At 40.9% G+C, this 25,815-nt stretch overlaps 1 protein-coding gene across 12 annotated transcripts in view; it reads left to right on the top strand.

Moving 5' to 3' along the window:
- kiaa1217 (KIAA1217 ortholog) overlaps positions 1-25,815 on the top strand; it is a 119,404-nt gene that overhangs the window by 64,284 nt on the left and 29,305 nt on the right. For 10 of the 12 annotated variants that reach the window (XM_084939425.1, XM_084939426.1, XM_084939422.1 and 7 more), the window contains exon 2: positions 7,552-7,838. In XM_084939425.1, coding sequence (XP_084795551.1) covers positions 7,552-7,838 — 287 coding nt within the window. The other 2 variants (XM_084939429.1, XM_084939428.1) reach the window with 2 other exon arrangements.

Raw genomic sequence — 25,815 nt, 5'->3', positions numbered from 1 at the left:
CTTGCCAGTGAACACAGTTGTTAGTTTGAGCTGTCCTCTGAATGCTTTCGACGGCGTTATCTGAACTAATAGGCGTCCTCTTTCCATGGCTCTTTTCCTGGCCTTCCCTCCCCTCTTGTTTGCTTTGTTAGATGGACAAGAAGTAACAAAATGTGTGTGTGTGTTATCAAGGATTTCATCAGGTCTCAAGTATTATTTCATTTCACAAGAAACTAAGACCATGTCCTGCTTATGTCATAGACTATGGCTCTGCTCACACCATGTACTGAGATGCATTTTGCAGTGATCCGATCACAAATGAAGAGTCTCAGTACTTCACACTTGATTTTTTAAATTTGTCTCGGGCCACATGGTATGTTTATCTGATTGCAACCAAATACTACTCAGAATTTAGATTACAAAAGAGATTACAAGGATGTTTACCTTGCCAGATTTGGCTATCAAAGAAAATAAAATCATTCATAAACTACTATACCTGTGTGGATTTTTCCAACAGCTGTCCACTTATTCGTCGGATTACCCACGATGCATGTTGATGTCAGACCTGACCTGAGTTAAATTTTATTGAAGCTGTAGTCCATTGAGATGCCATTAACTCTGCACTTCAGTTAAAGATCTGCAAGTCTCATCCACCACTTGCGATAAGCCATTCCACTTCAAGGTAGTGTCTAAGCAGTAAAATCGGTTTGCCATGCTTCATTGAGTCCAGCTACAGCAATAAGCTTTACTTGAACGTTCTCAGCATATCCAGTTTGATAAATATGTATTTGACCATCACTTTGCAATGCTAAGCTGTCACATTCTCTGCTCTTCCATAACCGTTTTCACATCACATCCACTTTACCACACCGCTGCTACTTTTCCCAGTGCTGACAGCCACATACACACGAGACCAAATGTCTGTAACTCATATCTTTTGGCCGACTGCCTGTCAGGTTGGCAGCCCTGTCTGTTTATATGGCTTCAGCAGAGTGGAAAGTCTGGAAAGGCCAGAGTATCTGACTACGTACACTCAAATGCACACAACATCCACAGCGTCTGTATCTGTGCATACGTACGTGCATATATCTTAATTGAAAGAGAAAATTGCAATCGGGGCGCGCGCCGCGGAAGTTTGAGTATCTGCTTGTTTGAGCTGAGACAGATGTTGTGGTGGTCTTGGCTAACAGGGTGAAGAGCAATGGTCATTACTAGTGACACGGCAGCTGGGATATGCCTCATTAGGTGCGAGATAGCAATGGGAACAAGTGTGGGAGGGTTGAGGGGGAAAAAAATGACAGAAAGGCAGAAAATGTAAAGAAAATAGAAAAATAACTTATATTATATTTCTAAATAGAGGAATCTATTTAGGAATTTCTTTGTAAGTTGTAATATGTTTATGTCATATGTTTAAATCCTCCACAATGGAGTGGACTGTTTTGTATTCTTAATGGGAAGGATAGCCAGAGACATTTGGAAAACACTGCTGTTTATTTACTGTAGGGTGCAATATGACAGGCCCAGTGTCCCGTATGGACACCACAGCTATGGGTGAATGCGCTTCTGCACACAGAGGCTTTGTGGAGCACTCCTGATTTAACAAGTCACATAAACAAAGGCAAAGGAAGAAAGAGGATTGTATTACACTAGAAGGAGAGCAACAAAAACAACACATGTATACGATAAAATTATGGGATAAAAATTTAAGTCCTAATAAGTCATGAATTCCAGCTAGATCGCAAGTTTTTCTTTCAAATATAACAGCCCGTTGTTCTCTGCAGATTGGTGTCATCCTGACCTGAAAATGATATAATCAACCCCTTGAATCAAAACAACAGCCCACTCAGCCACAGGATTTTCAAGGGAAGGTTTTTGAGTCACTTTCTTCACCGAGCCTCTCTGATTGGTGGGCAGTTTCCTCAAGCCTTAAGCTACACTGGAAGTGGCATTCCTCCTTATGGAAGTAGTCTATCTGGCCCTTTCTCTGTATCAGAAATCATTTTGCATGTGTTGATTTGCCGGACAAGTTTTCGTTTTTCTGCCTCGTATCTGTAAAAAGTGAAACAGATACCCACACAGGAAGTCAGATATCCCCTGCATGCGAATGCTTGAATGCCTGCGTTTGTCTTCATATGAGTTAGTTTCGAGAAATGTTGCAGAGCTGCATTGCAAAGGGGTTTTATAATTCTTTGTCACTTACCTCCATGGAAACAGCTTATCTATCAGATCAGCAATCAGCGAGATTTCACTGTAGAAACTGGTTTATTTTCAGAAGGTCACCTCCAATGGCACTCGCATTAGCCCGTGACTGCAGCTTGGCAGTGTCAGTGTGCAGCTCTGGCTGTGGGTGGAGGACGGTAATGTGATAAGTGGAGGACATGGAATCAGCTGGTCTTAACAGAAAAGGTAAAAGTGATAGGAAAGCAAATGGAAAAACAAAATTTTAGTTTTTGACAATAACTATTTGGACTGTTTAATTTAATTTCCAGTACTGTGTAAAAGTCTTTAGCATCCTATTTATTTCTTTTTATTTTGCTAGGAAAATGGGAAATAGTCTATAGAATGGTACAGTTTGTACTTAGCAGCCTGAACTCTCTTAGACAAGCTTTCTTGTAAATTCTTTAAGTAGTCTTCAGGAATAGTTCTCCAGGCTTCTTGAAGGGCATTCAAAGCTCTTACTTGAATATATGGGTGCTTTTTGTCCTGTTCATTGTCAAGATGATCCCATATTGCTTCAGTAATCTTGAGGTCCATGCTTGAGGCTAGTCTAGGACTGAGAGTGTTCCAGTGTATGTTTTTGTTTCCAGGTATGCTTCTACTTCATTCGCAGTGTGTTTGGTATTACTGTCATGCTGAAAAATGAAGCCATTCTGAATCAAATGTATTCTAGATAGTATTGCTGTCTGGTGGATCAAATCTGATGGTGCTTTTCTGCTTTGATAATTCCATCAGTTTATACAATACCTCCAAGGCCACTAGCTGAAACCATGACAGAGCCTCCACCTGCCACTTCTTTTTTTGGCCTCCTAAAATACACTTTTATGTCTGTCAGATTTGTTTTTGGTATTTGTCATCTAAAGAAATGGAAAGTGTTTTTGAGACAGGTTGCTAATAACAAAGTGCCTGAAGATGCTATTTAAATTTGGTTCTTTGCTAAGATGTCTGTCATGTGTAGACAAAACACTGGTTCATTCCTTTAGCATGGTGCCTTTTTTATGCTTGAATGATTGATAGGTCAATGTTAAGTGACTTAAAAATATTCCTCTCAACATGGTCAGGTACAAAGGCTGGACTGAGCATGAATGAAGAAGCAGCCAAAGTCTAAAGAAAAACTTTGAAAGACCAGTCTCGGTCTTTGGGAGCAAACTGTAAAAAGATGAGGAATGGCTTTTGAACTGTGCTATATATCAATACGTTCATATTTCAGGTCACTGCCACTGTGTAAAAAAAAAAAAAAAAAAAAAAAGAGAGAGAGAGAGTTAGCCATAGCTAGTTGCCTACCAGATCTCTATCAGTACATTTAATTTAAAACCAAAAGGTTAAAACTCTAACAGGATGACATAAGGGGTAAAGTAAAATAAATAAAATCACAAAATACATTAAAATTCAGACTTAATGTTCAGAATTTGTGCAAAAGAAGAAAAAAAAAGAAAAAAATGAACCCAGGAGATGTCGAGGTAAAACATTTGTCTTGCCAGTGGCTGAATGAGAAGTCAGAGGAATTCATGCATGTGTGTGCAAAATTTTATATTAGGCCAACTGGCTAACAGATGACACAGCACTGTTATCCCTCACCACTAGCATGGTTAAAAATTTAAAGTGGGTCATAATCATTACACCCCGAAGGCAGTGTTTATTCAAACAAGGATTTTTTTTGTCTCTGTAATAGTCTTAATGACTTGTTAAAATGGATATTATTACAACATTAGGAGCCTGACTTACTGTAATCATATTTAAATGAGATCCTCTGTGTATGCATGGCTCAGTTCCACATGAAGGATTAACTGATATTCTAACTCTGATAAGTTTTACATAATAAAAATGCTTTCAGATACTCGACAGTGGACCAGAGCGGTTACGTGCATCACCAGTCATGTCTTTAGGGCATTTCTACATGAACCCTGCTTTTATTGCACACAACAGGGCTTTGTATCTAACTGCGTAGTTATGGGATAGTAATAGTAGGGGAGAGTGGGAGTGTGCACAGGGATACATTCCTCCATAAATACGTGACGGCGAGAAAGTAACTGCAGTAACAGTGGGACGCCCCTGCTCCTTGTAAGACCTGGTGTTCATGCACAAGTGCTTCGTGTTGTCTTTCAACTGAGAGGGCCATCATTTAGTCAACATGGCAGCTGTGAAAGAGAGAATTACACTCTTGAGCCACTGGAGTGAGAAGCAATTGACTTGAATATCCCCTGTGACATTCTTAAAGAAGCAGGTCATTTTTTTTGGGTCTGGAAAGCTGTCAGTAAAGGAGCGCAGGATGTAATTGTTGGTTTGGAGGAGCTGCTTTAATTATGTGTTTGGTTTAGCCGAACTGACCTGGTGGTTGCTTGGGATGATGTATGTGTCATTGTCCTGACTGAGGAATTTTTCACACACGAACACTGATGTTACTGAGATGGCTAAGCTTGCAACAAAGCTAGTTTTAGTAAAGCAACTTAGTGCTCATTTTGTCATTGCCAGCCAATAAAGGCTTTTAAATAACATTTTACTGCAAAGTTAAAACAGCAGGCTGCATTGACTCACTGTTTTTCCTACTTATCTGCAGTCACACTGGATGAAAATACTTCATTTGCACATATTTCTTTTCACACTTTGACTCAATGATTTCCCTGTCTACTGGCCGGCTAATTCTGACTTTTACAGTGAAGCATCTGGGCACATGGGTGGGTGAAAGCAGACAGAAAGTGGGTGGAAGAAGCCTCGTCTCCATATGTTAGACATTAGAGGTCAGCTGCCGCATGTTTGTTCGTGCGCTCGGCCTGGCAGTTTCAGTTACACGGCCCACAAGCTACGCTATTGATCCCCTCACGTCTTCTGTTAAGGTACATCAACTTTTTCCTTCCTCGCTTACATTTAGATCCGGTCACTTACATCAGCAGCTGCAAAGAAATGACATCGGATGTATGTCTTCCCTATCCCCCTGCTTTAAAAAAAAACAACAAAAAAAAAACCCAGACACACACACACATATGAAGCCAGCGAACATATTTGCACAAAATGTTGTGTTGCTGTACAGAAGCTGAAGATCAGGAGCCAGCGTGAGCCTCTGGTGTCTCCTGAGAACTTCCCAGTTGGAATCAACACTACCTGCAGGAGTGATGCTTGTCTTATTCTGTTTTGCTGATCAGATAAGTCGATCACATATTAGCTCACTGCCACAGCCTGAGAGACGTTTGGATGTGGCTCAGAAATAGGTTATGACACATTTGGATGCATGCTAGCGTCTTGTGGGCCCCTCAACAGGGACAGAGAGCTAAACAAGAGGCAGCCTGCAGACAAAGTCTTGATAAAGAACAGACTCTGTCTGTGAGAGCATGCATATGTCTTTGTGTGTCACAGGCTGTTTGACACCTCTCTCAGTGTCCAGTTTTAAAAAGATTTCTTGATGCTTCTTGTCAGTATCTTCTTTTGTAGTGGTCTTTATACCATTTGCTTTACACAGTCTGTGACCAATGCATGGCAGCAACAGTAGAGCTTTTAGCTCAGGGGTGAGGGTCTAGTCACTCTCTGTCCTGGAATGCAGTTGACTTTCTAAATCCCCACCAGTCTATCCTGGGGCTGTGGGGCAGGGCCTATCTCAAGCCCCCTTTTCCATGTGAGCCATGTCTGGAATCTCTAAGCAAGCAGTTGGCTGAGTCCCCCGGCCTCGCTTTTTCACGGGCACTGAGCGCGTTGATCTCAGAGCGCGATGGAAGAAGAAATTGCAGATGAAGACAGAGATGGCTCACTTGAGGAAGGTAATGAGCTTTGTGACATGAAACCAGCAAATGAATTCACATCCTTTAGAGGGTTTGAGTGTGTTTTGTCTGCTGAGTGTAATTTGGTTAGCAGTGGGGGAAACTGTGTTTGGGAGTTAAAAATAGAAATTGGAAATACATGAGAGGTCTTGCTGCTCTGAACTTGAGCAGGGTGGGGGTGTGGGTGCGCTGGTGACGGGCTCTGAGCATGACGCACCACCGCACGATAATTATGAAAAAATTAAGCCTGCCTTTTGTGCTTAGTGATGAAAGCAGTTTTATGCTTTGCAGATCTGCAGGTTAGAGCAAAACAGACACAACTCTAGATTGAAAGAAAGGTGGAAAGGATGTAGTAGATGCTGGAAGAAAACAAGCACTTTTTAAAAAAAAAATACAAATTACTCCAATAGTTAAATCTCCGAAACTAGTTTAGTCCAAACATGTCTGAGAAGAAAACGAGAAATTGCCTTTTCATCTGTGGCTCACAGCACGCTTTCAAGCTTTCAAAGAAAAAGACAAGAAAAGCTGCGTTAAGGAACCTGCAAAATAGTGGCAAATCACTCGAAATTTCCTCCTTCAGCTGTTGAAGAGCTGAACTCTGTAAGAGGTCCTTTATTTTCCGTCATTACCCTCTGAAAGGTACACATTACAGCTCCAGCTACCTGTCTACAAAACAAGGCAGCAGATCAGCTTGCTTTATTGCTTTCCCCCCTCTTTTCCACAGTTGAAGAACCACCTCCTTCATTCTCTTCTCTTCTCTTCTCTTCTCTTCTCTTCTCTTCTCTTCTCTTCGTGCAATGATTGATTTAAGACATCATAACAACAGTACAGGGCTGTGTTTACCTCGGTTCCACACCACATAAAATATGTGTCTTCTGCGTATTTTTAACATGTGATAAAAGGGTAAAAAAAATGTTCCTGAAGGGACATAAAAGGTTGAAAAATGCCTGGAGGGCTGCTTGCTTTTCTTTAATTCTGTGAACACATGGAATATTTGGGAACTCCACATGTGCAGGTAGCTCCTCTGATATTCATTTATTTATTTATTTTCATTCCTGAAAAAGTTAAAATGATTGCACCTTGCAGCTTCTGCTCACTCCCCCAGTTTCATGAGGCACTTGATGCATAAACAGATGCTCTGGATATCGTCTCCGAGTTTCTCCATTTGTGCCTCCTTCTGTTACTGGGTTTCCTTGTGTTTCGTAACGGAAAGAAACCTGAACAGCTGTTTCAATTTAGCGTTTTCATCTTCAGTGTTGTGTCTGTCACGTTCAACCCAGGATTTATTGCAGAAATTTCAAACTGCATGAATATGTAATGAAGTGTGTATCAGTGTTGCTAACAGTCATTCAAATATGCATAAAATGTTTGTTCTTCATATTCACGCACAGACTTTGTTATACCAAGAAGAGAGAATATTATTTATTTCCTTTTCACAAAGTTACAGATGGCTGATTTGCACTGACATGCCCTACTTTTGACTTATGGAAGAATGACATGCATGCACACACACGCTCTTGATGTCAAAACGTGAGTGCGTCACATTTGACCCCTTTTCTCTTTGTGTGTGTGTTTGTGTGTGTGTGTGTGTGTGTCCCTTCCTCAGAACAAACCAAAAGCAACCTAAAGGTAACGTCCCCAGAGGACGCTGAGCACATAAGCCGCAGACAGGCGTCCCCAAATGGGACTGCCCCTTCAAGAGGGGACGCCAAAGGCAGCCGCACAATCCCCCGAAGGCACACTTTAGGAGGAGCTCGCAGCACCAGAGAGATTCTGGCTATGCAGCCGCCAGACATGGACAAGAAGAGGGAGGCCTTTCTGGAGCATCTGAAGCAAAAATACCCCCACCATGCTTCGGCGATCATGGGTCACCAGGAAAGGCTGAGGGAACAGGTCAGTAGGCTGCAGAAAGATCATCGTGTGTTATGTTGTTCGACCAGGCGCACCTGGTTTGAACATAAAAAAAAAATGAATAAATAAACAAAAACTAGACAAGTTTGAACCCCCCACAGGTGTTATGCATTGAGCCACTATACTTTCTTTCTATACTTTCTTATCTGTGGAATAAATAAGTGCATTAAACAGTCTCAGCAGCATCAACAAGCATTTCAGATCCTATTTTTAAAAAGAAATCTTCTCTCAACCTTGTTTTGAGCTAAATTCATCTGTATGGTAGGTGCTGTTGCTGATGGCACACTTAACAGTTAAAGAACAAGACTTTTTCCTCTACTTCACAAACAAACAGCTTTACTGACTAAGTCCGTCTACACATACAAGGAATTGGACTCTGTTTTTTTCATTGCTCTCAATGTACTTCACAGAATATTGAAACGGATAATCACAACATGTATAGCATATTTATTTTGATACATACAAAGGTGCAATGCTATGGAAGCCCGTTTCCGCCACTGAAAAAAAAAAAAAAGGATCCATAACTCAAAATTCCGAGTTATTTTCTCAAAATTCCGAGTTATTTTCTCAAAATTTCGAGTTACTTTCTCGAAATTTCGACATATTAACTCAAAATTTTGAGAAAAGCAACTCGAAATTTCGAGTTAGCTCTGCCAATCAGTAATCTACGTGAATGACGTCATTTCCTTGTTACCCGGAAGCTGAAGCCCTCAGCTACAAATGCTACAGCTAAGCTACCGGTATTACATCCAGTCGTGAATGCACAGATTGCTGAGTGTTTTCAGCCTGGCTTCACAAATGATGAAATCCCTGTGTTATTAGCTGAATCACATGGTGTTACTATCAGCAAACATACTCGCGAAAGCGCCAATTTGTTGGGATCCGTTTTTGAGTGCGCGGTCCTCTGCGCCATATGCTTCCGGGTAACAAGAAAGCGACCTAATTCACGTATATTTTTGATTGGCAGAGCTAACTCGAAATTTTGAGAAAAGTAACTCGAAATTTTGAGTTACTTTTCTCGAAATTTCGAGTTAATAAGTCGAAATTTCGAGAAAATAACTCGAAATTTCGAGTTATGGATACTAGCTGTTTTGTTTTTATTTAGTGGCGGAAACGGGCTTCCATACAATGCAGTGCAGAGTGAGAAGATGTTGGAATAAATTATATACATCATGACTTGACAGTAAATATTGTCAGTAATAATATAATATTTATTTGTGTACAGTGATATATAGCTATGTACTTATCAATATAGTACATACAGGACATTTTAGCTGAACTAAAAGAAGATAATAATACTGTTTTTTTAGAATTGCATTAATCAGACTGTATTTAATGTTGCGATTTGGTTCAGTTCATTACAGCACGACCATATTCAACATGATAGTGCAAGTTAGGTCACAAAGTAAATAACTAGTTTCCACAGAATTAGGTATAAACAGATATGAAAATGCCTTTATTCAGTCTTGGAATAGATAGTTTTCAGTTCCTTTATAAACTGCAGTTTTATAACACAACTCTTTCCTTCCTGTTTTGTTGCTGCAGGTTAGATGTGAAATGTGTCCAATAAATCTGCCTGTCACATTTCCCTCCCACAGCTGCTGTGGAGCAATGAGGTTGTATTTTTATGAAGGAGTTAAAGGGGAAAAAAAGAATCCTCCAAACCAGCGGGTCATACTTTCCTGTTTTGGTATCCATTATTTAATTAACAGGTGTTAGTATTAAAATATGCGTTTGTGTGAAATATGCCTTTCCCACTGTTATGTGGGAACTTTTAAAGGTTATAAATTCTCCTTGTGCTTCACCTTTCTGAAGTCAGTAAGGACGTAAGCACAAAGGGAGTCTCTAGGTGGACATTTGGCTCACCTGATCTGGTTTGTTTGCTCAGGGTCAGAGGAGATAAAAGATGGAGGGGAGGCTAGCTGGCTTTGTAGCCAAAACAATCGAGGTAATAGTGAGACTGGCACAAAGCCACAGGGAGCTCCAGGAAATGGCACAAGGTATTGTGAAAGAAGAAAGAATTTTGTGTGTGTGTGTGCTGTTTTCGGGCCAGCCCACATGCAAAGCGATGCCTTTTCATGAGGTGCAGTTTCAGTCCGCTGCCTTGATTATTAACTCTGTAGGTTTGCATATATAGCCTAATATCACTCGTCATGAATGATGGTATCGAATTTGCCCAGGTTGATCAACCGGTTTGTTTGCTTTCTGAATACAGTGGGCTTGCACTGTGCACATGCATTGTTTTCTCCTTCGAATCAATCACCGATTCTCATTGGTGAGAAAAATGGAGGGGAGGGGGTAAGTGTATATTTGGTGGTTTTATCCTGCGCACGAGTGGGGATGAAAAGGAGGACTTCTGTTGTGAAGTTTAGATAGTCAGACAGGTAAGTTCGGCTCCCGGCTGGGTGGAGTCAGAGTTGCTATAGTGACTCGTGATGTCACAGCTGGAAGGGCTCAGTTTACTTGTAGGTGCCTGTCGGAGAGAGCTGGGATCCTGGCAGTGTGAGATTTCTGTGTGTGTGTGAGTGCAGGAGCGCTCTTAATGCTGTGCAGGCTATGGACCGGAAGGTTGTTTGGAAGCATGGCTCTCTGTACGTGAAGCCCGCGGAAGAATAAGAATAAACTTTTTTTTTCCTTTTAAGTACAAAGGAATACATTTATCACAGCGGAGACGAGAGTCCAGTCAGAGGGGAGAAGAAGAAAAGGTAGGATACATCGGAAAATGTACTGGTTTCTTTTTTTCTAGACGTCCAGTGCCTTTTCACATATTAGTGCGCGTGGAAGTACTACAAAGATGCATGGATTGTTGCTCTTATGAGCACACTGAAACGCCCTGGAGTTTCACTATTGCGCCAGAGACAGCGCGCACCAGGCTGCTGTCAGGTGCTGCAAACTTCCAAGAGGCAAATGCAAAACTTAGTGCACGAGTTTTTTCCCCCTTCTCTCCCAAGAATACAAATCGACGAAAAGTATTTAACCGCAACGACATATTTAATTGGGTCGACGCCTTGAGGTGTAAATTATCCAAAATGTGCAATCCCGTGTGCAGCATCCCCGTAATTTTGCCACTTAGCTATAATTGCAAAGCAAATGATCCATTGTGAACGGACGTCTGGGGTTATACCTTAATAACGTGCTGCATCTTGCGTGATAATGATGGTGATGATGATTATATGACAGTATAGCTGTGATTGCTACGCGGCTGGTTCCTGTTGTTGTTGTCGTTGCTGGTGAGTTGAGGTGAAGATTCATACCAGGCGTGTGAGATCTTGTGTGTCATCTTATATTTCTTTTGGCTGTGTGCTTATGCGTAAAAAGATCCGCAATTGGAGCTTGTTGAGAGTTGCTGTGTTTTCCCAAACTTTGTGGCTCGTGCTTTAATGTTGCATTTAATATTTTGTGCACTAATACGAGTAGACTAAAGCTGTGGGCTTGTTTCCCTGATTAGGCTGCCAGGACAGTTCCGGTTTCTTCTTTATCTCTCAGGGTTTTGGAGAAGGTTATTTACTCAGAAAAAAATCAAGGCTGCTGCTGTAAACATGCTGTTACATGGTAGTTTCTTTAGTTTTTTGATGAGCTTGTATAAAAAAAATGTTATGGGTCATTCCGGAGTCACAGAGAGTTTACTGTCTTTATTTGTAGGTGACATGCAGTTACTCTAAAAATGTCAAGTTTTATGTCCTGTGAAGTTCTTCTCTCAGCTGCTGAAACACTGAACTGAGATGAGAGATCTGCTGGTGCTGACTGTCAGTTTGCAAAGCGTGACACCTTTTTTCTTTTGGAGAGAAACTGCATATGTGTTACTCAGACATGTGGGATGGGATTCGGGCACTGATGGGTCTTGAATGCATCGTGTCCAGGATGAAGATACAAGACGCTGTCAAAAAGCAGGCAGCTTTCGAGCACCAATGCCTGGCAAATAAATTCAACGCTGATAAATGAGAAAAAGATGAGTGAAGAATGCAGTTGGCATGATCCAATTCTGGATGTCAAGAATAATGCAATAACTCACTACTGACAGAAGCAGCAGAAAATGAAAATAATGACAAATTTATTGAAGTGTTTGTCATTCGGTGTCCTGAGGGGTGTAATTATTCAGATTTAAAGGAAAAAATAACTGCCAGAAAATGTGTCATCTTGCCCACAACAACATTCTTGTGAAAGTGTGGGAAAAAAATAGACCTGCCACCGTTCTCACGCAGATTCAAACATGCCTACCATACAGGAAAAGCAACATCAGTGGCGATGCGTGCTTCAGAAGGAAGAAGCAGGTTTGAGTTACAAAGGCGGAGATGCTTCAAGGTCAACCAGAGGTTAGGAAGATGATATTGTGTCAGCCCGAAAAGTGATGACCCCAGTCTTTTAGGAATAATCACACAGATACCCTCACACATAGCTACAGACTGCTTGCCTTATGCTTATAAAAGGGATCCCTTGATTCTTGATTCTTCTGTGATCTTTAAATCCGCAACAAAAGCAGAAGTGTTTTAATTTCCTCTGCTCTTCATTGGGTCTGCAAAAAACCTGGATTCCACCCAAGGGAGATGAGATAAGATCCCGTTGGCCTGACCGCCACCTATCCTCTCATCCCTCTCCCTCTGCCCAGGGGCTTAGACAAGCACAAACCGAGCTGCTCGACTGGTCACGAACACACACACACACAGTGAATTCCCTCCTTCCGCTTGTGTGCCAGTGTCTGTGTTTGATGAGCTGTGACTTGCCAGGCTCTGGGTTTCTCTCCAGAGTGGGGCGGCCATGTTAGGACAGCTGTCTGCAGCTGTGGGCATCATACAGACAGACAGACAGACAGAAAGGTCTGCACCCCCAAGCTGTGATAATCTGTTGGCCTATGTCTTATGAGGGCACATATTTCAAGATGGGCAAATTTTTTTGGGAAGGCGATGCTCATAATGCAGTTCTCCTGCAACATGAACGGTCAGAGTGTGATCTGAACAGTTTGTTCTGTTTTATGAATTTTAATTAAACAGAAAGTTTTTAAACAAGACTTTTTAAGGCACCCAAATATACCAAATATACAGGGTGCCATTGTCATGTTGTGTTCTGTGCAATTACCATAGGTATTGTATTTATGGCACACATGTTTGATAGAACGTGAATTAAGGGTATATGTTCGCAATAATGTGTGAGTGATAGGGTAAAGTTTTCCAACCAGTCTCTGTCAGTCCACCAACCTGCGGTCAAGATATTTGCGCAGGGGTACAACAAAAAGTTGCCTCACTATATATTACAACAGGGGTGGGCAACTCCAGGCCTCGAGGGCCGGTGTCCCTGCAGGTTTTAGATGTGTCCTTGAACCAACACAGCTGATTTAAATGGCTAAATTAGCTCCTCAACATGTCCTGAAGTTCTCCAGAGGCCTGGTAATGAACTAATCATGTGATTCAGGTGTGTTGACCCAAGGTGAGATCTAAAACCTGCAGGACACTGGCCCTCGGGGCCTGGAATTGCCCACCCCTCTATTACAACCAACAGTGGACTCTATCAGCTACCCAAACACGGTAGCTGATGTAGTCATCCAGTCGGCCAACACTGCAACACATGTGAAACATCATGCTATGTCAAAGCCTCTTTTTAATCCATTTGTCATGTATTGGTGTGAAGGTGGACTCAAATGCAGATTCTTTAGACCGGGGTAAATGAACGAAAGTCAAGCTTTTATTCAGGTAAAGAAGAATAACTGCAATAGGCAGAAAACAACATCCATAAATTAAATGGGGAAAGACTCGCAGGCAGGCGTGCAGGAAAATAAACAGTAAGACGCAACAGTGATCTAAGACAGACCGAGGCTATAAATAAACACGTGAGGAAGCCAGGGAGATGGGAAACGCCAGGGTAAGAGACACAGCTGAAACAAATCCACAATGACGAGACAGGGGAAGCGAAACAAGATACTAAAAACAAAAGACTACCAAAATAAAAACATAAAAAATAGCAAAACTAATCCCTAAGCAAAATATTAACTGAAAACAATTCACTGATACCAAGAACTCAAGAGTAAAGACAGTGATCAAGAATAATTAATCTCAGAAGCCAATGGAGCATTAAATCATAAAGAACAATTCAAAAGTCCAAAAGGGAAAAACCCCGAGTCCAAAATCCATAACATTGACACTAATAATTAATACAAAATATGATTTCTACTAACAATGTCAGTGTCTATAAGATGGCAGCTCAGCAATCCATGTTGAACTCAGCTGCTTAAATACACTCAAGTATACATAGAGAAAATACACTGTAAGCACTTCTCTTGAGTCTTTATGAGGCATTGCAACATTTAGGCACATACTTTTCTCTGTGTGGCCCTGCTACACTCTTGCTCCCTGAAGCCAAGGTCAGCTAGATAAAACTGGCTTCAGACATGCATAGACTCCCTGAGAGAGATGTGACCATGATCAGAGAAAAGAGGAAAAAAACAGAAGAAGTAGCAGAACTAGTCTTGGGAGGAGTGTTGTTCCTGATTTTAAGTAATCTGCCCACACAAGAAAAGATCATTTGTCATTGTCCCTTCTGGCACAATAGTCGTGCAGTGACTGGGACATCACCGTGCACACATTCAGGTGTTGCATGCTGAAATATTTAAACCCACGGATGTCTTTTCACAAGACACTCCCTGTGTTGCACCTTGCATCTGAAACCACACAATGAGTCGGTGTGTCCTGCAGGTCTGCGGCAGAACATCTGTTTTTAATTATCAAACCCTGGAAATGGCTCTGGATTGCTTTTTAATAGCATCTGCCACCTCTGCATGAAGTAACACTTTGAGAGCTGCCTTCGGTAACGCAAACAAGAACCGCGAGGTTAATGACGGACAGGCACTGACCTGCCAATTAACCGGGGTCACGTGGCAGGGGGGGGACGCAGCACCCCAACCTAGAGGACAAGTGGTCTAAAGAGTGGCGCCACGGCTGTGTCTAATCCCGAGTGCCGTTGGGGGTTTGGGGTGGGGGGCGGTTAAGCTGCTCTGACAGAGGGCCCTGATGGACCTGCCACTGATCACTGCTGATAATGAGTGAAGCCAGACAGAATTTTGCACACTGTCTCAAATGCAATGCCAGTGTGTTAATCAGACCAGCTAATCAGGTCTGAGCTCTTTTCAGTCTTCTCTTCAGAGCCGTATTAGCCCTTCTTAAAGTCGCACATCAGCAGTTATCTTCAGATGCATTGTTGGCTTAACGTACAGGTAGTTGCTACAAGGATCTGCAACAGTCTGATGTATGGGACACGTTTAACCTCACGCCCTTACATTCCTTTGTTAACGATCAGGAGCATTTCTAATACAGCGGTCGGAGCCCGAGGAGCCTTACATGAGTGTCACTGCTTATATTCTTTCATTAACATGGCTGCTCTCTTACAAACCCTAATAACTAAGCTACAATGTTCAGGAAAGGGTGATTAGATATTTGAGTAAAGCACAGTTTGATATACGATGAGTCCCATATTAATTAGTTGTATTCAGCAATCTTAATGGATTCTCTGATCATTTTCTAATCCACCTCTTGCTGGTTAAGATTGCTTAAAGATGAGCAAAGTATCTCTGAGGGTCCTTTTTATAAGCATGCTTGACCAGTCAACTGTGCACATTCATGTACCTCTGGTATGAAATAACAAGCTCTTGGTCATTTGGTGGTATGGGGATCATTTCCATCCTTTATTGGCCCTGCTGACTTTTTGTCCAAACTTGCAAACTTTTGTCTTTAAACTTGCAGCTTTATTAAAATGGAATGTTATCCTGTCAGCGCCACTATGTTGCAGAGATAACAAACAAGGCTGTTCCTGTAGGGACTCTGTGCACAGGAGAAGGGACTCAACGCCATGCTAGCCTTATCTTACTTAGCACTGACTTCATTATTATTAACACTGTCCCTGCCAATAATGTTAAATTACAGCAGTCAGTGTTTTCATATCATGCGGTCGTGCTAAAAATCAAACTTTCTGTTCTGTCTTTTTAAAATTGTATTTACATATATTCATAGAACAAAAAGGTTTCTGCGAGGTCTTGAATAATTAGAGATTCGCAAGTGTGGTAAGTTCAAAGCAGGACCCATTGATTACATCCAGCGAACTCTGCAGTGCAGTTTTAATTCTTCAATATTAGTAGTAATAATATAAAAATATGGCTTGCAGTAAAGCCACTCACAAAATTTGCATTGCATCTTTTCCTTTAAAACTCCAAAGTTAGAATCATTATTATTTTAGAACAACTTTAAAAATTTAAGGTGTGCTGGAAATAAAAAAGAGGGATGTGAGATGAAACAATCTGAATTTAAGAAACCTTAACTTTGAATGAGAAGGAATGTCGGGTAAGATATTTAGTGTAATTAGATGGTACAATTAAATGTCTGCCTGTATTATTTTAAAACTTAAAAATAGTCGTATTTTAGTTGCTTTAGCTTGCTTGATGTTAAAATTGCCAAATGAGCTTGCAACTGTATACATCTGCTGGTCAACACATGAGCATTAACATCACCACTATTTGACTAACAAACGGTCCACAACAACACGCCTGATGTGGAATTTTTTTTGCCTAATATTATTTCTCCTCCCTCAAAATAAGTCTAGAAACTTTGAAACAGCCATCTGAGAACTACAAAGCTTTAGTGTGCAAGCTAGCCTCCCTCCTCTATTTAGCATTGCAGATTATTATTATTTTTTTTAAATCTTTTACCTCTTTCATGCTGTAGGAAAACAAAGAAGGTAAAAGCTGCCTTTGTAGTGCTTCTCTGTTTTAAGAGGTAACGTTGCAAGTCGAGTCGACAAGAAAATGTTCTAAAAAGAGTGTAAATTCAATCTACTTCTTATCTTGTTTACTAGTTTTCATTCTAACTTGATGCTGTAGAAAAATAAAAGGTCAAGGAAAAATGTATTTGCTAGATAAAACAGACTCCTGGGCTCAGTTTCGCTTTGGGTAGAAGCCTGAGTAAATGCCAGATTCATTTACAGTGTTACGCTCAATGCAATGTTAGTTTAACACAAAGTTAAAGTAAAGGCATTACTCACTCTGAGCAATCTTAACATAATACACTTCAAATTACAAGTAAGGGCATGTATTATCCATTGAAATGGATTTTGAAAACCATCCCAACACTACAATATAAAATAAGCAACATTACTTTATGTCATAAATTGTTACTGTTCTTATATATAGGCCAATAGATTCCAAACATCATAACTAAGCAAAAGGGGCTGTTTTCCCATAGTTTTTTTCCCCCTTTTTTGTGCCCTTCTTTTGCAAGCCTTTGCATGCAGCCCAGCATCTGGACTCCACCTTAGGCCAAAGGTATGAGCCTGACTTCAAAAGGCACACCGGGAGGATTTTTACCACTGACAGGACCAGTTCTGAGCATCTGGTTCAAACTTCATTTTGATCTCCTGCATTTATTTCCACTTGGCCCTTCTCACTGAAGATAAAGGCAATGCAGTGTTAGGTGCACAGAGGAGAGCAGTGCAGCAACACTAGTCGAAGTCGGTATAGATGCAAAGGTTCACACAGGTTTTACTGTTGCTAAACAAGATGATAAAGAAGATAGGGAACACATGGAATGTAGAGTAATGTATAGCAGGCAAGTATGGGCAGATACTGGAATTAATAAATTAGCCGGTTTGACAGAAGTAAAGCGTGTGCTACAGATTCAGTTCTTTACCTTAGCTTTGGTTCGTGTTTATACAACCCTTCACACAGTCGTGCAACTCAGCCCATGCTACATTGTGTTTAGCGGGCTGTTTAACACATTGCAGTTAGTGCTAACATGACAGCCAACAAAACAAGTGTGTCATAGAGTGGAAACATGATGGTGACTTAGCACCTTAAGCTTTAATTTCCACTGCTCTCCGTTGAAGAAGAGGACTGGAATTTCACATAGCAATTGCGTAACCTCAAGCTCATAGGCCAGTATTTTGTGTCTATTTATTTGTGTGAATAGCTACTTTTTGGTCTGCAGCTCAGCAGTAAGACGCTGGAATTAGAAGTGGATAACAGACACTGTATGCTACGGCCAGTCCTTGGTGAGGAGGGGAAGACAGTGAAAACTAATGTGGATCAGGCTTACTGAAAAGTTCAACCTATTAGTGATTATCTGTCTTTTTTTGTCTGTCTGTGCACACAAACACAAAGACACACCAAAAAGCTCTCCTCTGGGAGAGCGGGTATAATAAATCTTAGGTTCGGTGGAGGAGCTGTGTGGTCTTTGGTGACTTGTTAATTAAGCACGAATAGCAAAGCCATTATCAGGCTTGCTTTCATGGGAGTAGAAGGAGACTTGACACTTGACAAAATACTGTGACTTAGAACCAGAAAAAATGGCCTGTTCATGGTAATCAAAAAAGGTGAGGTGGAAGAAAATCAAATTATGCTGCCTTGTTTCTATTAGATTATACAGTGTGTGTGACATCATAGAGGATACAGGATTAAAAGTGCCCTAAAGAGAAGAAAGCCCTCTTTGTCATGTTGACCACAGAGCTACACACACACACGCATCCTCTGATGCCCAGATATACACACAGGGTGGCTTAAATTAGACCTGGAAAGTCCTTTATTTTCCCCCCAGAGAGAGAGACACTCTGTGTTGACAGCCCAGGACGTGGATGTGGTTTTTGGCCATGAAGGAATACTTTGTTGCTTTTGTGTTATTTTGGGATGCTCCAAGGGTTGGGAACTACGAAGCCTGTCTTTCTGTTGATAAAGTCATATTGAAGAGCAAGTCTGAACAGAACGTGTCTCTCCAGCCCTGTCAGCAAATATTTTGCATGTATTTGTTTGGTAAGAGAGACAAGAGGGTGAGAACGGGAGTTTTTTTTTTTGTTTTGTTTTGTTTTTTTTGCATGTGCACATTTATAGATGTGTGCAAATCGTTGCATGTAAGGCTAGTGCATGATCTGTCAGTCTAAGTTTAAGTCTGGGCCTGCTTTCTTATGTAACGGCTTTGAACGAGTGCAAGGCCTGAAGCACAACAAAGCTTTTTAACAAAGGAGCACAGATTGTTTTTGTAATCATCCCAACATTCAATAAAGCTTTCCCAGAAACACTGCAGCAAGGTGATCATACATATATTTTCATGGGTGTGTCCATGTGTTTATGCTACTGGATAAGGGCCTGCCAAGCCCTCGAGATCCTTAGAGAAGGGTCTTATCTCCTTGAGACACAAGTGTCATCTTTCTGTCTTCAGTCGCACCCTCAGGCAGTGCGATGGAAGCTGAGATTGGGCTGAGAGTTTATGCTGAAGCTGCTGTTTTAAGATAAATGTATTTCGTTTTTTTTTTCTTTTTTATCTCAAAATGGAAACATCATGGAATTTAAAGCTGTTTGCAGGAATCCGATCTTTTGCACCCCTCAGATGTTGGAATGGCCTGAAAATAAGAAATATTGAGCATCATGACTTGTGCAGATGTCCTTCACTCTCCGATACAGTCTTAGTGTTACACAAATGTAAAAAGCACACAGAAAAACAATGGCTTCCCCCTGCTGTCTGCCTGGTGTGGACTGTGTGTGTTTGTATTGTGTTGCTGGATCGTTAGGGATCTGGGAGAGTGTGTGCATTGGACTGGGCGCGCGGGGGGGGGGGCATCCGCTGTGAGGTAGAACAGAAAGAGAAGGAAGCTGGACAGGGCAGTTGTACTGAGTGCTTCGAGAGCTGAAATAACACTGGAGGAAGAAACCCTGTTTCCCTTAGGCCAGGGAGTTTCCAGTCTCACATGGAAGTCACCTTCGGAAGAAGACTGTCATTTCTGAAGCATGGTAAATGCTGTCTTCACATATATTTATTTTTTAAATCTAATGTGGAACTTGATTTTTGCTTGATCATATTCATTTAGCTAAATCTGTACTTTTATTCTTGTATGCAAACTAAACGAATACGACACGAAACAACCTCGTGAAGTTGGCGTTCTCTACTTCATGACCACACATTGCCGATTACATCCGATGGGTTGCGCAGAGTTTTTTAACCTTACTTATTCAGTGGAGAGGGCGATGTCTGCTAGTGATAACCCTGGCTCACTTGTATATGTGTGAGCAGATAAAATCAGTTGGGGAGTGTTGCTCAGCTGTTGTCCAGCATGTCCTAAGTGGTGTAAGAGATAATCATCCTGCAGTGCACTGTGGTTATATTTGATTTTTCGGTGTAATATTTTACAAATGAGATGGTAACAGTCAAGTTTACTGTTTTGCATATACATTTTTGGAACTTTTTTTTAAAGTAGTAGGATCTTATCTTTTCACACTTCCATGGTCAGCTGTAGATGCTATAAATGAATGCAACAATTAAACAAATATAACCATCTCTGGAAAGGTCATCTGGGGATTTTGACAAGGGGATTAGAGGAGGAATGCATCAGAGGTGGGAGGGAGGGAGGGATTCGGTAGCAGTGAATAGGAATGGATGACTGGGGGATTTTGGAATAATGTCATTTAGGCTAAGGTAGACAAAGGGTGATGGTCTGTCCACAGACACACAGACTGAGAGCTGACCAGCTGACTGACAGGGGCTTTATGCTTCGGAGTTGTGTAGAACTGCAGCGGCATTAAGTTTTTGACTCACGTTTGCTAATTAGCTCTGACAATTTGGCGCTTCCATTGTTGAACTTTTTTCTTGATTATGTTTTACTACACATTCATTCCTATCGTATCAACTACGGCAGGTCCGATCTGCATGAAAGACGACGGTGGCTCGGTGTACTGTTAACCCTTCGCTCAACTTGTCTCATTCTGATATCTCGCTTATAGCACCAAGTTGAGCGAAGGGTTAACAGTACACCGAGCCACCGTCGTCTTTCATGCAGATCGGACCAGGTAATTACAGTTGGCTCTAGCTCTGCTCCCCAGAGCTCGAGCCAAATTAGCATCTTAAGTGGAAAGCTGTGCTCACAACAGTCGAATTTGTGTTTAAAGCTTCAACCTCAACTCTCATGTTTACATTCTTTCATGTCCAGCAAGGAAGTATAGAACGAGTCAATGAAACCTGTTCCTCTGGTTGCCTGTGTGCATTCATTTGTGTTTGTTTACATAGGACATGACGTGTGAATGAACACTATTGCAGTCGGACCCTGGTAGTGGATGTTGTTTAGGCTAATACATCCACAGACGGGTCGACTTTGGCTTTTTGGGATGCTTGTGAAACCTGCATTGTGTCTTTTTTTTTTTTTTAAAAGATCTCCAATGTTATGCAGCCCAAAAGGGAAAATGATCACCATGACTAGGGATGGGTATTGATAAGATTTTCACGATTCCGATTCCATTTTCGATTCTGTTTAACGATTCGATTCTTTATCGATTCTCTTATCGATTCTTTTTAAAAAAGGAGAACACTAAGGTCGATTAGCTTAGAACTTTGTTTTATATCTTCTCTTTGAACAAGATAGAAATTTAGGAGTAACATGGCCTTACAAACCCAACAGTGAGATCTTAAGAGATCCAGCCTACGGCTCTTCAATGGGGTGTCACAGGGTCCCCAGGAAAAAAAATTGTAAATGTAAAATAAATATTCTTCTGTAGCAATAACAAAGTATAAGATAAATTATTCTGTAGCAATTACACAAGAATATCCAGTAATGTCCCTGCCTACAATTAAACACATTTACTTACCGAAAATCGGGGGCATCTGCTGTGGCAAATGGGTGCAAGCCTTTTACCACAAACTTAGTCACTGCTCGGTGACATTCGTCTATCCTGGCCTAAAAGGAGATGCTACCGGTAGACTGCAGCAAGAACTGCCAGCATCTGAGCCAGCCAGACTCTCTCTCTCATCATGGTCACCTAAATGCACAGTAATGGCAGGTTTTGTAATAAGGCAGATCGCGCTAACATAATATGCACTGTTAGTTGATTATTTACCTGCCGCATTAACGGGAGAGGACGTACAAACGTTACCGCTGCTGCTGGGTTGAGATTCACGAGTCCGGAGCGGAATTAAAAACACGACATTCATTTAAGGTCATCGCGTGTTTTGTGAGCAAATGCTTTTGCATATTCATAGTGTTTCCTCCCTTAAATGAAATATCTACTTTTCAAGTATTGCAAGTTGCCCTGTTGTCATCCGTTCTGGTAAAGTATAACCAAACTTTTGAGCGTTTGAGCCGCTTAGGCGCCGTGTTTCCTGCCAGGTAAATGACACTCCGCAACGTGGTGACGTCATTCGGGGCGACTGGAATCGATAAGGGAATCGTTTGCAAAAATGGCAAACAATTCCAAGGAATTGAAACAGTGGGAACCGGTTCTCAACAAGAACCGGTTTTCGATACCCATCCCTAACCATGACTACAGGGAAAGCAGACTAATACCCCTGTTTTTAAGGTGAAAGCTAGGCTAAGCTATTATAACACCATGTTGATTCTATAAGAAGTCAAGCTCCAATCAGTGGGCTTTGTGTGGACTGGCAGCAGGTGGGGTGTATGGCAATTTTTGGACCATATCTATACTTAAATCTCAGTGAATGACACAGTAAGACCCTGATGGTGGCTGCCATTATTCTTAACAATTGTAATTTACTTTAATCGCCCCAGCTCAACTCCGCATGTCAACCTGTCAGACTAAGACCGGGGGACCGTGATATAACATATTCTGCTCTGCTTTGTGAAATCATGTAACATTGTCCTTGCAGTGAAAGTAGCATTGCAATAATCAAGACGGGTTACAGTGAAAAGCGCCCACACTGTACACGCATGATCACGAGGTGGAACTATAGTGAAAAGTGAATCAAGTGAAGTATACGGGGCATGGTATGAAAGAGCACTGACCTATAAAGTTTGAATATTACATGTATTTTGTTAATGCAGACATGCAAGCCAACGCTTGCTTTCTCATGACAACATACTGTTTGTCAGACCACTGTTGCATAAATGTTTGCAGGATGTCCTGGGTTCGGGTCAGATTTTCTGGAACAATGGCCTGACTCACTCATGCACACACTGAGTCTCTCTGTGTATCCGTCTTTCTTTGGCTTTCAAACACACACACACACTGGGACAGACAGAGTTTGACTGAAACACTTTTATCTTGCATCTATTTTCTCCGCAAGCATGGTTGTTTGCCTAATTATTGCTTGCCCACACTGTACAGTTTTTGACATCCATTTAATATAATAAAGCTCCAGCAAGTAGTGTTCAAGACAGTTCTCTTTTTTCCAGCAAGAGCCAGAGGAAAAGGCTCTAAGCCACACAACATCAGCATTTAGATGAGGAAAATTCCACTGAGTTATTTCTAGAGCTGCTCTAACATACTCTAATCATGATGACTATTTGACACAGGTTTACTTTTAAAAAAAAACAAAGAAAAAGGAAAAACAGCCCACTGACACTGGCTGCAGCACCAGACAACCAAGCCGTCGTTGAAGTCGACATTTTCTGATTTCTTTGACAGATTCGAGCTTAATTTTCTAGACACGTTCCTTCCCAAGGGGCTATTTTCATCAGTTTATGACTTGTCATGTTCCTGTGTATGAGCTAATGTTGATGTCTCAGTTTCACATTCATCATAGCTGTCAGACCCAATGTGGTGTACAGAGGCAGTCGCTGCTGAAAAAGCAGAATCACAGGCCGTTTGGTTTTGACTGAAGTGAGGGGAAATTGCTGCTGTGGAATGTACTATAGGTATGTGTGGGCAGAAGCAGGTTTTATACTGCTAATCAGCGGGCGGTCTGTGGCTTTCACATTTGGCCCTTAAGGCAGGAAGGGGTAAGCTTGGACAGGAAGCGTATGTGGCTCAAATACTTCAGGATGATATGATATGTACAGAGATTTTGTGTTGAATTGAGAATCTATGCACGTATGCAAGTGAGGGAGAAAGAGACGGAAAAGTTAATCTGAACTAAACTGTTAACCTTTTGAGGAGACACCTCATTTGTCAGATGTGGAGTGGTGTGGAGTGGTTTAACTTAATTACCCCACCTCTCCACAGGGAGGTAGAAGGTCTCATTTGCAATTTTCTCCATCGTTATGTTTGACTCCTTTCTCTCCTGTGCAATAACTGTCACATTGTACCCATTGTAACATTTTCTAGAAATTAAAAAAAGTACATTTTAAATAAGACAACTTTCCCTTTGAAGTAAAATTTGAGTACATATCCAATAAATATTCTTTTTTTTTTTTAGATTCTGTACTATCGAGGGTGTGCCATCCCAGCATTATCCACTATGTTTAGTGTAAAGAAGGAAGCATGCCTTCCATGTGAATGAGATTCATTTTGGATGTCAATTTAATGATGTCTCTTCTTTTGCATAGTCAAGGTAGTCTACTGTCACTGCAAAGAAATGCTGCTGCTGTAACAAAGAAACGTGCCACCATTGTTTAAAGATCTTATCTTGAGTACTATGATGAGCCATGGATACTGTTTACGTCACTGAATAGGGTGTAGTACTTTCACAGCCTGGTCGATTTGTTGAGGGCCTGAAATTATCGGCAGATATTCGACGGTCTATCAGATCCAACGTTTATAATGGTTGATAAATGAAAATCTAAAAAATTAAGAAGAGACAGGAAAAACACCATTCAACCATGTTATCAGTGTTGAGTTGCTCGTTGACCACGAGGCAATCTGCAACTTCCGTTTTAGCAGCATGCTTGTTTGGAATAGCACAAACACAACAACCAGTAGAGCATAAACAAATAAATAAACAACTGCAAACAAGTTTTGTTAGGAAATTCTGTTTATGTTTTGTGTGTCTGAATGAAAAAAACAGTACCAAATATCAGTATCGATCCTTAAAATCCTGTATCATTCTGGCTCTAAAGCTTTAGCCCCTATGCTTCAATTGAAGTTAACTGCTTTTTCAGTGTGATCCTGTCCCATTAATTTAGGGCACAATGCTGCCAAGTAAATAAGGTGAGGGAGAAAATTAAATTAATGCAAATATATATCATATAGGTTCTTCCTGTGAAACAGTTATTGTTATTTTGATTGAAACATAAAAATAAAAGTCACTTTAAACAGATTCTTCTTTGACACTCTACTGCACTATAGCCATATTGCTATAGCTTATTGTGGCTAAATGTGCTTGTATTTAAAAAAAAAAAAAAATATATATATATATATATATATATATATATATATATATATACAGTAAGTACCAAAAATGATATTTTCTTACTTTAACTATGGTTTTGGTTTTCTATCATTTAAATTAATAGTTTAAGGACCTTCTAATTAAATATGCAGTTGAAGCCAGGAGGGGTTTAGCTTAGCATAGCATAGCTTACCTTATCTTAGCTTAGCATAAAGCCTTCAATCAAGGAGGAAACACTCTGTATGGTAGTCACTCTTCTTAACTAAGTTACAGCAAAGAACAAAATGATCTAATCTTCCTCTACTCCCCTACATTTTGAGTTCCAGCCAAAACTATGAGCAATTTAAGTTTTTGTTTATTGATATCAGCCTCATGGCAAAGCACATCTGAAACCACGCTATCAATTCGCACAGCAAATGTGATCCTTAAGGGAACTTAAAGTTAAAGTCTGAATGTGGCTGCCGCTTTCTCCACTTCAATATTTTTAGAAAACACTGGATTACACTGCCAGACCGCTCTGACATAATTACTACCTACAGGTGATGGAAGAAACCAAAATGATTCAACACTCCCAGGGGTGACACAGTAGCATATGAGAAGCAGTGTGGGAGGGCCACCAACAGTGAATAAGGTCATGTATCATTCAGTGGTCAGATTAAATTCCAGACACATGACTGGTTTCAGGTGACAGCCCAACTGTGTGTGACCTCTCTTTTATTATTATTATTATTATTATTATTATTATTATTATTATTATTATTATTTAAGTGGCTATCGTCATGTATTAACAAAATAAGAGTACATTTTTATTCATTACTTTAAATCTCTGAGTCCTGCAGTATAAGCATATTTTAATGGAATTATAAAAGTTGAGTTGCGGCTCACCAATTTGCCCAGCTGCTGTGACGGTACTTCAGAAAAATGCTTGCATACTGACTCAGCAAACA

The sequence above is a fragment of the Perissodus microlepis genome, chromosome 9 (genome assembly GCF_051167445.1).
Source record: "Perissodus microlepis isolate ML-2025 ecotype Zambia chromosome 9, ASM5116744v1, whole genome shotgun sequence".
Taxonomy (NCBI): domain Eukaryota; kingdom Metazoa; phylum Chordata; class Actinopteri; order Cichliformes; family Cichlidae; genus Perissodus; species Perissodus microlepis.
This window is presented reverse-complemented; position numbering and strand designations above follow the sequence as displayed.